This window comes from Ceratotherium simum, chromosome 30 (genome assembly GCF_057802395.1).
Source record: "Ceratotherium simum simum isolate JZ-2026a chromosome 30, ASM5780239v1, whole genome shotgun sequence".
Classification (NCBI taxonomy): domain Eukaryota; kingdom Metazoa; phylum Chordata; class Mammalia; order Perissodactyla; family Rhinocerotidae; genus Ceratotherium; species Ceratotherium simum.
Genome location: NC_141929.1, coordinates 27,448,947 through 27,462,354, shown reverse-complemented (window position 1 = coordinate 27,462,354; position 13,408 = coordinate 27,448,947). Strand labels below are relative to the sequence as shown.

Below are 13,408 nucleotides of genomic sequence, written 5' to 3'. Positions count from 1 at the left end.
TGAGCGTAAGGATAAAGGATTTGCCCTAATTGGAGGCCAAGCCGGCAGCTGGCTTTGGCATCGTTTCACTTCAAAACCCATGCTTCTAACCTCTATATTCCCGGCCTCCTTTTCTTACAGTTAACAGCATGCTACTTCCCCATGTTTAACCACCGTTTCTGATTCATTCACTCATCCATTTACCCAATAAATAAATATTGAGTTCCTGCTGTGTGTCAGCTAATAAGGAAGTAAATAAAAATAAAACTCATCATGTGCTTGCAGAAAATGAAAACGAGGGCTATAGTAGCAAGTGCGGACAGAGGAGGTCTATTCTAGATCTAGGAGCCCTCCCCACGCCACTCCGACATACACAAACACACAAACTGCTCTAATTGAGCAAATAAAAACGGTTAGATGACGAGGGGTCGAGATCAGGAAGGCAGGCCGGCCGCCCACCTGGGTGCGCTCACAGCCGGCCAGCCGCGAGGCCATGGGCTTCGCATCCAGAAACCAGATTTTGTTCTTCACCCGGACCTCTACGCCCAGAGGTCGCAGCTGTCGGAGACCAAAGGGGAGGGTTGTGCCCGGCTCAGAACCAGGCTCGAGGCGGCACGGGGACACGTCTTCCTGCACCCGACCGCACATTTTCTAAACCCAATTGGGGACGCCCGGACTCAAGAAGGATGTTCTCAGGTGGAAAGACTTCACCAGGCGCAAATCCGCACTGGTCTTCCGCGTGGACGCTGCAACCAGCGTCACGTGGCCCTGGCGCCGGGGCGGGGACAGAGGCCCCGCCCCGAGGTGTGGCTGGGGACAGCGGAAGCGTCCGCGCGGGTGTAGTGACCGGCGGGGCCCGGCGCCCTCGGGCCATGGCGACCCAGGCGAAGCGCCGGCGGGTAAGTCGCGGTTGGCCGGCGCGGGCCCACCGCTGCCCACCGCGCCGCGCGCCTCTCCCGCGCCCCGCTCCCTCCCGCGCATGCCCCGCCGCTCCCGCCTCCCCTCCCCCACCCGAGCCCTCGCCCCACGCGCCGCGGCCTCCTCCCGCCCCCGCGAGCTCTCCGGGCGGGGCCTCGCCACTGCGCTCGTTTGTCTCAGGTGGCGGGGCCTGCGGGTGCCGGCGACCCGGACCCGGACCCGGTGGCCGGCTTCCTGAGCTGGTGCCGGCGGGTGGGGCTGGAGCTGAGTCCCAAGGTGAGTGCGGGGGCGGGCGGCGGGGCGGAGGCGGGCGCGGGCCAGCTCTGACCGGCCGCTCCCCCTGCTCAGGTGGCGGTGAGCCGGCAGGGCACGGTGGCCGGCTACGGCATGGTGGCCCAGGAGAGCGTGCAGCCCGGGGAGCTGCTGTTCGCGGTGCCGCGGGCCGCGCTCCTGTCGCAGCACACCTGCTCCATCAGCGGCCTGCTGGAGCGAGGTGGGCACGCCGGCGAGGGAGGGGACATCGAGGCGGGCCCGCGGGGCCACGCCGGGGCTCTCACCTCTGTGTCTCCGGCAGAGCGAGGCGCGCTGCAGAGCCAGTCGGGCTGGGTACCGCTGCTGCTGGCGCTGCTGCACGAGCTGCAGGCCCCGGCCTCGCCCTGGAGCCCCTACTTTGCCCTCTGGCCCGAGCTGGGCCGCTTGGAGCACCCGATGTTCTGGTGAGAGCCGTAGGAGCGGGTGGGGAGCGCCAGCACTTTAGCCTGGCTCCAACTGCCCTGCCCCGGGGATAGGGCTTTCAAGCACTAGTCCTGGTAGTGTGTGTGAAGGGAACGTGAGTGGGGGTGTCACTGCAGGCCAGAGGAGCAGCGCCGGCAATTGCTGCAGGGCACAGGCGTACCTGAGGCCGTGGAGAAGGATTTGGCCAACATCCGCAGCGAGTACTATTCCATCGTGCTGCCCTTCATGGAAGCCCACCCTGATCTTTTCAGCCCCAGGGTTCGCTCCCTGGAACTCTACCACCAGCTGGTAGCTCTTGTGATGGCCTACAGGTCAGTGAGCAGAGCCTTAAGAACCCTTTTCTTTTAGAATTCTGTTGAGGGACAGAGAACCCCACCCCCAGTTTCTCATCCTACACTGGGCTTTAGCCAAGTTCTCTCTGTGGCAGCTTTCAGGAACCACTGGAGGAAGAGGAGGATGAAAAGGAGCCAAACTCTCCTTTGATGGTGCCTGCTGCAGACATACTAAACCACTTAGCCAATCACAATGCCAATCTAGAATACTCTCCAGTGAGTGGATCCCTCCCAGTTCTTGTTCTTATGTGCATTGATGACTGGGCATTTGATTCAAACGTGCCTGTCATTTATGCTGGCCTGGCAGTTGGGCTAAATGGGCTCCATTCTCCTCGTGCTGAAAATGAAGTGAAGTTAGCTCCTCCTGTGTGTACTTTGTTTGCATATTCCAGTGAAATAGTTTGAACACAAAACATCTCAAAGCCCTCAAAAGAAAGTTGCAGTTAATCCTCTGATATACTTTTATTTGGTGCTAGAGCTTGGCTACTCTGCAGTGCCAGTGAACCAAGACTGTGCTGGGGCCCTGTGGACAGCAGCCTGGAACAGCTGTAGTGTCAATACTTTTGGGGAGGAAGGGGGAGGGGAGGGGATGTTCATAGGTCAGAGGTCTACGATGATACCAGGGCTGTGTTTATATATCAGTTCTGTTTGCTATATGGAAGGTTGCAAGAAAAGATCCAAGTTTATAGAATTAAAAATTAGGGAATGGCTATTTTTTTAATCCTTACCTCCATTTGTGATTGCTACTTTGATCTGCCCTTAATTGTTCATTTTTAAAATGTAACAACTTTTTAAGTGCTGAAGATGACATAGCAGAGAGTCACCTAATAAAAGATTGAGGCTGATTTCAACCTTTGTAAGCCTCACCTCTTTCAGGAACTAAGGGCAGAATGTTGGTAGGTATCAGTCCCATTGCTGAACTATACCTGCCGGAGGCTCTTCCCAAGAGGGAAGTAATCTTCATGGGCCTGGCCATGTAAGGGCCTGGCCCCAGCTTCTCCCTTCCACCCCAGAATTGTCTTCGGATGGTGGCCACTCAGCCCATTCCTAAAGGCCATGAGATTTTCAACACTTATGGGCAAATGGCTAATTGGCAACTAATTCATATGTACGGTTTTGTTGAACCATATCCTGACAACACGGATGACACAGCTGACATTCAGATGGTGACAGTTCGTGAAGCAGCATTACAGGGTAAGTATCTAATTAACACAACCTTGGACACGGGCGGATATGTCTCTATCCCCACCCCAGGTACTCTGCTAAATAGCAGTTGCCCCTGTTTTGTGGACAAGGTGGTAGACTAAGGAAAAATGAGCTCTTTGGTATACTGAGACTTCCACGCTATTACTTTTCTATCTACAGGAACAAAAGTTGAAGCTGAAAAGCTCCTACTGTATGAACGCTGGGAGTTCTTATGCAAGCTGGAGATGGTAGGGGAAGAGGGAGCCTTTGTGATTGGGCGGAAGGAAGTGCTGACTGAAGAGGAACTGACTGCCACACTCAAGGTAAAGAGCTGAAAATGACCATTTAATGCTGAAAATGGCTTAAGTATTTAGAGCTAGGTGAAAGAGGAAAGGTGGGATGGAGGGAGAGGACACTTGAATGCTGCCAATATAGGTTGGCTTCTCTAAATCAATTTCAGCAATATACAAGTAGTACATCCTAATTAAATGGGCCCTATGGTTGCTTCTAGGTACTGTGCATGCCTGCTGAGGAGTTCAGGGAGTTTAAAGACCAGGATGGATGGGCAGATGATAAAAAGGAAGAGGACAGCCTGACAATCACAAATATCCCCAAGCTCAAAGCATCCTGGAGACAGCTTCTGCGCAACAGTGTTTTGTTGACCCTGCAAACCTATGCGACAGACCTAAAAGCGGATCAAGATTTACTCAGTAATAAGGAGGTCTACGCCAAACTCAGCTGGAGGGAACAGCAGGCCTTACAGGTTCGTTATGGGCAGAAGATGATCTTACACCAGTTGTTGGAATTAACAAATTAGCAGGTTTCCTATTAGCTGAAGAACCTCCATGAGAAGACATATTTTTATTCTGATAGTCATCGATGCTTGAAAAGAAGGAAAATTTGGACCTTTTGCTTTGCTTTTCTTATAAATAACAAAAGGAAAAGTAGTAAAGGTGTGGTGCTAGGATTAACTCGGAGGTAAGGGTGACATATTTAAGGATTGGGAATCACTGCTAATTGTTTCTAAGACCAATAAATTTTATAGCTGTTTTGTTCTCAGTTTGAACCAAAGTTCAAAATGTGATGGTGATAGGTCTTGAAATGTGATGGTAATAGGTCTTGCTGTAGTCTAGCATTTAATGACATGGACTTTGAAAGTAGACCTGGTTCAACTCTGGGTTTATTTTGAGCAAGTCACTAAAGACCCTTCCTGTTAAAGAATTTAGTAAGCTATGTTGCTGGCGCTCAGAGCAATTGTTTTAATTCCTCAGCAGTGTGAAGTTTGTTCTAGATGGCACAACTCACCCTTATTCAGGGAAGAAACCCTAAGACACCAATGACATTCAAGCCCCACTCATGTAAGAAAGAAAGTTTTCTACCATTTAATCTTGAACCTTTTTGTCCTCTCTGGCCATAAAACTTGACAGTCATTAAAGGTAAGGTATTAAGTGGAATGAGTTTTAAATAGATACTTATTTTCTTTTAAAAATTATATCAAAACACCCTGAGGGTAAAGGATATTTAAAAATGGGGGGGGGGGATTTTGTGATTCAGTTTAACCATAGACGCCTGCTCCAGCAATATTCCACTGTTGAAAAGAACAGGTAGAAACTCTATAGTGCCAGGTGGTTAGTACCAGTGGGAAAGATCTACCAGTCAAGTTGCTGGTGTTTCCCAGTGGCCCTGGGCTCTGCAAGGCTGGGCTGTCCACGTTCCTCCTCACCACCAGCACTGGTTGCTGCTACTGAGAAAGGCACAGTGGACTCGCATGTGTGTCATGACTTTAATGTTTAACTACAGTATGCAAACACATACAGGAAGTAGGGGAGCTAAAGCCCAGGAACTAGAAAGGCTACAAGATACAACACAGGGACCAATACATTTACAAAACATTCAAAATCCTTACAAAAGGGGTTGTATTGGTCCTTTTGACTTTGTTGTTCCACTTAGCCTGTATGGCCATTCACTGGAATAACAGGGGAGGGCAATTCATACTATTTGGTTCCCTTTCCTTTTCCCACAATTTACAATTATCAGGAGAGAGATGGGGGAGCTTTAGGCCTGGTATGGTTTCCCTTTATAAAAAAGAGCTGACTGCATCTCACAGGGCCCAAGGTGGTAGGTTCTCCAGCAGTCAACTCTAAATTTGAGGAAGAGACAAAACAAAAACCCATGGGATCGCAGCTGCCAGCTCTTCCCATGTTCCCTGGCATACCAAATTCTAGCACATCCACATTTTTAACAACTTAATGATTTTCAAGGTCCTCTGTCCACGTTAAAAAAATAAGTTACGTAATATTTAAACTGACTTTTTGCTGTTCTTTGGGACACCAGGAATGTCAGAAGACATGGAGCTATGCCCCAGACAAGGGCATGGCATCAGCAGCCTCATCAATTACAAGCTGGGCAGGTACCAGTTTCTCTACTTGCCTTGGACACATTTTGCACAAACCCAAGAAGTTCCAGACAAAGGTTTTCTCTTTCATATATTTACACAAGTTCAAAATGATATTCACAGCATCTTCTAAATTTTGGCCAAGAGTCAAAAAATGCATTTAAACTTTGGAACGTGCCCACATAGACAGGAAGCTGACCCAAACAGTAATTGGGGCAGATACCCGAGAACCAAAGGGCTGGGAAAGTCAGGAAGAGCTGAAAGGATTCTTCAGCCAGTTTATGAACGGTAGGATCTCCAGGCTGACACATTTACAAGAGAGATGCAGTTCCATCTAACTGGCACCTGTCCCTTCCATTACTTGCTGAGCCTGTTTCTGTCCCATGCAGCACTGTGCGACGGATTGGAATAACCTAAAGAATGGAGACAGAAGTTTATTTGTGAGAAAAGCCTGATAACACCTTGCATCTCATTAGCTTTGGCTACTATTGCCTTCTTAAATCACCCACCCAAGGTGGAGCCATCAAATGATTCTCGTTCACCTGTCAGACAATTAAAAAGTCCTTTTAACTCACTTTTCAATTTCTGGGGCACAATGTACAAACTCGTGGTTCCAGAACTTAAACGCTGGATTTTTAATCAGCTCAATGAAGGTAATAAGAAGACCCCAAGGATGTGGCCTATTTACAATCAACCGTTCCAAGAGAACCCTGGAGAAGGAGAAAAAGTTAGTCAATCCATAGAGAAACATACAAATTCATGACTACTACTCCACTACCTTGCTTTCTAACTCTTCTCCCTGATTACTAAACTATATGCAGAAGTTGTTAGCTTTACTAAACACAAGTAGATCAATCTCTATACTCTATAGCATGGTTAATGCAAGCGGATTCTGGGATTAGAACACCTGGGTTTGAATCCTGCCTCTTCCAATTACTGAGCCTAGAAGACTAAGTTAAAGGAAGGGTAATATCAGATTACACGGCGCACAGAAAGTAATCACTTAAAGAATGCACACTCACTGACTACTAGTACATGTGTAAATTGGTGTAATTTTTCTTTTTTTTTTTTTGTGAGGAAGATCAGCCCTGAGCTAACATCCATGCCAACCCTCCTCTTTTTTGCTAAGGAAGACTGGCCCTAGGCTAACATCTGTGCTATCTTCCTCCACTTTTATATGGGATGCCGCCACAGCATGGCCTGACAAGCGATGTGTCAGTGTGCACCCAGGATCCGAACCCGGCTGGCCAGCAGTGGAGCCCAGTGGAGCGCGCACTTAACCGCTACGCCACGGGGCCGACCCCGGTGTAATTTTTCTGAATGGCAGTATTGGCTTAAATATTCATATCCTTTGGCCTAATCAATTGTACTTCTAAATTTACCCTAAGGAAATAAGCATAAGAACAAAGATAAGTACAAGGAAGTTCATTACAGCTTTATATATAATCACAAAATAGGACATTATCATCTAACATCCAATAAAATACCAATTTGTGGTATATAAATCTAAGGAATACCATATCTAATACCCAGAAACAATATTTGGTGAAGGGGCAAGTTTAAAAAGTCTTGTCCAGTTTTTCATTTTAAAGTATGTACTATCTCTGTCACTAGAATCTACCCACTTCCCAGTCTCTAATGCTGTATACAGTCTTAAGCAATCTGCAAGAGATTCCTAACTATTGTTAGGAAAACACAAGTATGATGATCCTGTTATTTCTCCTGCTTAAAACCTTTCAAACCCAGAGGTAATGAAAAGTCCAAGCTCTTTAATAGGTCTGTGTGATTCAGGATTCTAATTAAAACTGCCACCACCACCTGAGAGAAACTCCTGACTGTCAAACAAAATGTTGGTGCCTTTTGTTGTAAACTAGTTTTTATTTCAGCAATGATTATGATTTGTGATTCTCTACTTTTGAGTTTTTGTGTCCATCAGATTAATTTTTAGGAGGGCAAGAACCATGACCATTTTGTTCACAACTATATCCCACATTTAACACATGTAAAAGATGTTTTAAATAGACATGTAAAAGATGCTCAATGAACCCTGAACGCATAGAAAAAACACTCACAGTATTCAAAATAAAGGGAAAGAGGCATCATTCAGAAACGTCTGAAAAACAAAATTCTTTCTTACCTTGTGATCTGTTCTTGGATAGCTTCAGTGTTGGCCTCTGCAAAAAGGTACAGCATGGTGCAGCTGAAGTAGTGAGTGTGGCTATTTGGGTACCGCAGCTGATTTGCAATTGCATTCAAGAAGAGATACCGACCTAGAAATCAAGAAAACTCAGCTTGGTGAGGAGTTGGCTCTGAATGGTCAACATGAGAAGACAAATCATTCTGACTGGCTAGGGTTTGGAGTTCTGATATAAGCTTTCAAATTATTCTTTGGTTTCAACCAGTGGTTTTCAGGTCCCCAGAGAGTTTTCATTACTGTGGGGTTTTTTTTTAATAATTTTATTTATTTTTCCCCCAAAGCCCCAGTAGATAGTTCTATGTCACAGCTGCACATCCTTCTAGTTGCTGTATGTGGGATGCGGCCTCAGCATGGCCGGAGAAGTGGTGCGTCAGTGTGCGCCCGAGATCCGAACCCGGGCCGCCAGTAGCAGAGCGCACACTTAACCGCTAAGCCACAGGGCCGGCCCTCTGTGGGTTTTATTTCAGTATTTTAAAAAGGATTTTAAAATATTAATTTAAAAATAAAAGACCTACTGCATATTAATAGAACATTATTAAGTGTTTTCCAAAAAGACTTCGTGGAGTTTGTTACTGTTTTTTACATTTCACAGATCTCTTTAGTGTTGCTTAATAGAAGACAGCTGGATTCTCATTTTTGCCTCTGTGTTCAGTCTGTTTCAATATTATATTTCATGTAGCCTCTGGAAAACTCCACTGTACACTTGTGACAAATGAGTGTGAAAAAAAGCAAATGTCTTATTATGAAAATAGTTTTGACCTCACACAGTGCTTCTTTTGTGTTTTTTTTTTTTTTTTTTTTTTTTTTGGTGAGGGAGATCAGCCCTGAGCTAACATCCGTGCTAATCCTCTTTTTGCTGAGGAAGACGGGCTCTGAGCTAACATCTATTGCCAATCCTCCTCCTTTTTTCTTCCCCAAAGCCCCAGTAGATAGTTGTATGTCATAGTCGCACATCCTTCTAGTTGCCGTATGTGGGACGCAGCCTCAGCATGGCCGGAGAAGCGGTGCGTCGGTGTGTGCCCGGGATCTGATACAGTGCTTCTAAAAGGGTGTTAGGGACACCCCCAAGGGTTCCCAGACCACATTTTGAGATCTGCTAGTTTAAACTACATTGGAAAAAATATCTATTATCTTAACTGGGTTTGGTTGTCTGCCTTTGCTTGATATTACTCATGTTTGTAAGGCTATCACAATGAGCTTTAACACTTCCCCTAAAGGCTGCCCTTCTTTTTTTGCTGGGCTCTGGACATAATGGTATTCAATTATGTTAAATCTTGATTTTGGGCCGGCCCGGTGGCTTAGCAGTTAAGTGCATGCGCTCCGCTACTGGCGGCCCGGGTTTGGATCCCGGGTGTGCACCGACGCACTGCTTCTCTGGCCATCCTGAGGCCGCGTCCCACATACAGCACCTAGAAAGATGTGCGACTGTGACATACAACTATCTACTGGGGCTTTGGGGAAGAAAAAAAGGAGGAAGATTGGCAATAGATGTTAGCTCAGAGCCAGTCTTGCTCAGCAAAAAGAGGAGGATTAGCATGGATGTTAGCTCAGGGCTGATCTCCCTCACAAAAAAAAAAAAACAAATCTTGATTTTAAGCTGTCTCAAATCCCATCCACAAACAGGCATGCAGTGTGTGTGTGTGTGTCTATATATGGCACAGACACACACACGCTCAAGTCTCTCAAGGATCCATAGCAAAGTTAAAACTAGGCAACCTCCGGGCCGGCCCTGTGGCTTGGTGGTTAACTGCGCGTGCTGCAATGCTGGTGGCCCGGGTTCGGATCCCGGGTGCGCATGGAGGCACCACTTCTCCGTCCATCCTGAGGCCGAGTCCCACATACAGCAACTAGAAGGATGTGCAGCTATGACATACAACTATCTACTGGGGCTTTGGGGGGAAAAAATAAAATAAATAAAAAATCTTAGGGCCGGCCCCGTGGCTTGGTGGTTAAGTGAGCGCGCTCCACTGCTGGCGACCCGGGTTCGGATCCTGGGCTCCCACCGACGCGCTGCTTCTCCGGCCATGCTGAGGCCGCGTCCCACATACAGCAACTAGAAGGATGTGCAACTATGACACACAACTATCTACTGGGGCTTTGGGGGGAAAAATAAATAAATAAAATTAAAAAAAAAAAAAAAAAAAATCTTAAAAAAAAAAAACAACAAAAAAAAAAACTAGGCAACCTCCTAAACTGTATGTGTGCTAAAATGAGCAGGACTGTATAGCTGGTTAGCACCGACTGCAGTCTCTATTATATAAGAATGAATACAGAAAACCAAAAGAAATGTAGTTCAGCCAGGCAAGATGCAACTTACAATAGGAATTATACTATAAACTTTTTGCAGAGCAGGTAAGGAAAATCCTATTCATTTCTCTTTATACACCTGATGCTTAACACGTTGCCTCACAAATAGGCACCAATAAATGCTGGAGGAAAAGGCAGGCTAATGAAACAATGTAACATGAGCCTGTTTTTAAAGAGAGACTAGCAAAAGGGAACATGTTTATTTTCACACTAAAAAATACTGCAGTCATACACACTGAAACATTAACTGATGAGGTAAGGATTCTGGATGATTCTGTCCTTTATGCTTTTCTATGTTTTCTGCATGGAGCACATACTATCCAATTAAAGATAAAATAACCAGCTAGACCATAAAGATATTGACAGAACATTCTTCCTCTACTGTGGCTTAGAGTATTTTTATGACCAGACTAGCAAAAAGTGCAGAGAACTTGACTGTGAGAACTGGCTAGCTTCACTCACCTTCAGTGTCCAAGTCCACAGCCAGGTTCTGGAATATGTCCATGTGAGCCGAGTGGGTGATCGTGCTCATTGAAGGCGTGCTGCCCTTGTTGTGGATGTGTGCAATGGCCTGAGTCCCTACATAGAGCACCAGTGCGTTGATGAGCTGGAGGTTGTAGCGATTACCAGGCTCATTGGATACCTAAATGAGCAGAACAGAAAGCTCCTGACTTACTCTCACACAGGACTAATCTAAGCACCAATATTTCTAAACCCTTTTTCTGCCTTCATAGAAAAGCTGAACTGCTCAACATTCTTTACAATGTACATTTTAGAAATTTGCTTGAGTTTTGTGAGGTTATTTAACACCTACACAGCTGCCCAAGGGTACCTGTATCAACAACAGAAACATGACCTCCCTGGGGAAGGCAAAGCTTTAACAAGTACCAGCACAAAAATAAAGTTTATAAAGTCAAAACATGCACTGTCTCAATTATAAAAAAGATTTGAAAAGGGGGAAAGTTGTGGTTCCTTGGTTTGGAAAGATAATACAACTTCAAGTCATTTTCTATACAGCAAATCAAACCAGAATCCATTTATTTAGAAAAATCTTGGAGTACTGAAGGGAACCACCAGGAGTCTATTCTTACAGAAAATCAGTCCACTCACTGGTCAGCTCTTCCAAGGCTATAGCTTTGTGTCACTGACAAGATGAACCAGTAAACGTATAATCCAGTTAATCTCATCTAAGCATTAGGAATCACAACATGTTTTAAAATCTTTAAATCAGGTTGAAAAGACTAACTCCCAAACAGGCTATGCACAGAACTATGCATCGAAAGTGCGTTCTATGAAAGACACAGCTGCGAGTTTGAGCCAAACCAATTAACCTGTAGGTTGCTGCGCAGATCAGAGAGAAAAGTGACCGGTGATCGAGTTTTAAGATAGGAATCCAAATCCTTTTTGAACTGAGGTGGCATCACTCCAGTAAAATTGGTGAGAATCCGGGGTGCGATGTTAATTTCACTCAACATATCCACCTGCCAAAGAAATACAAGAATCACAACCAGAAGCATCTGTAGGAGTTAATAGCAAATGATATCTATGCTAGGATTGCTTTTCTAAAATTGAAGAGTGGAGCTGCCACTTTTGGGTTTTTTTTGTGAGAAGACTAGCCCTGAGCTAACATCCGTTGCCAATTCTCCTCTCTTTGCTGAGGAAGACTGGCCCTGGGCTAACATTCGTGCCCATCTTCTTCTACTTTATATGGGATGCCGCCACAGCATGGCTTGACAAGCGGCGCCTCGGTCCCTGCCCAGGATCCAAACTTGGGAACCCCTGGCCGCTGAAGCAAAGTGCGTGAACTTAACCACTACGCCACTGGGCTGGCCCCTAGAGCTCCCACTTTTTATTAATCTTTAATTAGAAGAATTTATATACAAAATGATAGAAATCTCTCATTCTATACTATATTATCTTTCTAGAATAAGGCAGGATAGGTAACTTTCGTGGAGAGGTCTAGTTTGCACCACTGTTTTTTTTTTCCTGGACTTAGATTTCAAAGTAAGAGTACACAATGAGATTCTTCACTCACCAAGAGCCCTAGTATTTGAAAATACACCCCAGCAGAACAAGACAACATCATGCTTGCTACTTAAAAAAAAATGCAAGTGAAAGAAAAAAAAGAGTAGAAAATACATCAAAATCACAGTAACCATGATTTTAAGTGGTCCCTTCTCTCCTTTACTTCAACAATTTAAACAAAACACAAGTGCACACATAGACAACACCCGTGAAATATGGACATTACGAAGGTCTGTCTCTTCTGCAATTCTGTGCAACATGGGAGCTACCTGGCAAATGACTGCCCCAACACCTAGGTTGAGGATCTGTAAATAAATATAGCTAAATTTAATATCAAAATTAACTGAAAACAGCAATTAGACAAATAACTGTGAACCAATATTCCACAGTTATATCACACCCTATCAGGCTTAATAACATGACTGCTTCCCCCCAAAGAGCACCCTTACCTAAAATAATTTTGTGTGTGCATGTTGGGGAAATGGTGGTTAAACAGCCCACTTACCAGATAAAGGACTGAAATATTAAGACATAACTTTCTTTTCCTTGAACTGTTTGGAACTTTACCTTCAGATTAGGAGTGAATGGGTCCGGGAGCCTCATGTTTCTTGGGAAGGCACTCAGGATCAGATTTCTTAGCTGGATACAATTAGGTGGGATCACATCACAGAATCCATAATGGTAATCACAAAGGAACTCAGGGAAATCATGCAAAAGAACCAGCAGCACTCGTAAAGTGCCCTATTTTTTTTAAAAAAAAAAAAAAAGAAAAACATTGGCCGTTTCCACACTAAGTAAGAAAACGGGAGTAACATTTTTATTATTATGAATTTAACTCCAGTAAAAAAAGGCAAAAGTATACTTTAATAACATAAAGCTATAGACTTTAACACTAACAATAATATCACAAGTGATTTACCAAAATATTTACATCTTGCAATCATGAAAAACTAAGTATCAGGAATTTATAGCCTTAAACACATATGCTAGAACAGGCTGGACACAAACAAAAAATAAAAACAAAGACATAAACTTCTATCTTCTGAAGTTGGAAAAAGAACAGCTAATAAAAGCCAAGGAAGTAGAAGAAAGAGCTGAAATCAATTACATTTTTTTAAAAAGTCCTGAAGGGGAGTGGAGGATCAAAGCGAGAGGTTGGTTCTTTGAAAAGATTAATCAAATTGATAAACCCTACACCAAGACTCATGGAAAAAACACAAATTACCAATATCAGGAATGAAAAAGTATCATCACTACAGATCCCACAGACATGAAAACTAGTTTAAGAGAATATTAAACAATTTTATGCTAATAAATTTCACAATTCAGATAAAG

General features: G+C 44.7%; 2 protein-coding genes across 8 annotated transcripts in view; one reads left to right on the top strand and one right to left on the bottom strand.

Annotated features, from left to right (window-relative positions):
- Window positions 1–650: 650 nt before the first annotated feature.
- Window positions 651–4,208, top strand: SETD6 (SET domain containing 6, protein lysine methyltransferase). Its single transcript, XM_004431670.3, has 9 exons — window positions 651–878; window positions 1,078–1,173; window positions 1,246–1,390; window positions 1,472–1,613; window positions 1,749–1,943; window positions 2,060–2,180; window positions 2,978–3,158; window positions 3,330–3,472; window positions 3,661–4,208. The coding sequence occupies exons 1-9, from the start codon at window positions 666–668 to the stop codon at window positions 3,964–3,966; spliced, it is 1,542 nt and encodes a 513-aa protein (XP_004431727.2). The 5' UTR covers window positions 651–665; the 3' UTR covers window positions 3,967–4,208.
- A 1,401-nt stretch (window positions 4,209–5,609) lies between these two features.
- CNOT1 (CCR4-NOT transcription complex subunit 1) overlaps window positions 5,610–13,408 on the bottom strand; it is a 103,589-nt gene continuing 95,790 nt past the window's right edge. For all 7 annotated transcript variants that reach the window (XM_014788433.2, XM_004431671.3, XM_014788435.2 and 4 more), the window contains 6 exons: window positions 12,641–12,814; window positions 11,380–11,529; window positions 10,511–10,691; window positions 7,682–7,814; window positions 6,120–6,254; window positions 5,610–5,957 (listed from right to left, as the gene is read on the bottom strand). In XM_014788433.2, the coding sequence (XP_014643919.1) occupies window positions 5,879–5,957; window positions 6,120–6,254; window positions 7,682–7,814; window positions 10,511–10,691; window positions 11,380–11,529; window positions 12,641–12,814 (852 nt within the window). In that variant the 3' untranslated portion in view covers window positions 5,610–5,878. The remainder of the gene's footprint in view (window positions 5,958–6,119; window positions 6,255–7,681; window positions 7,815–10,510; window positions 10,692–11,379; window positions 11,530–12,640; window positions 12,815–13,408) is intronic.

What these genes read in the sequence shown, in the direction of transcription:
- SETD6 (XM_004431670.3), top strand. Translation starts at nt 666, where the DNA reads ATGTTCTCAGGTGGAAAGACTTCACCAGGCGCAAATCCGCACTGGTCT. An exon ending in GGCTGGAGCTGAGTCCCAAG is followed by an intron (nt 1,174 to 1,245) that starts GTGAGTGCGGGG and finishes CCCCCTGCTCAG; the next exon opens with GTGGCGGTGAGCCGGCAGGG. An exon ending in CCAATCTAGAATACTCTCCA is followed by an intron (nt 2,181 to 2,977) that starts GTGAGTGGATCC and finishes CTTCCACCCCAG; the next exon opens with AATTGTCTTCGGATGGTGGC.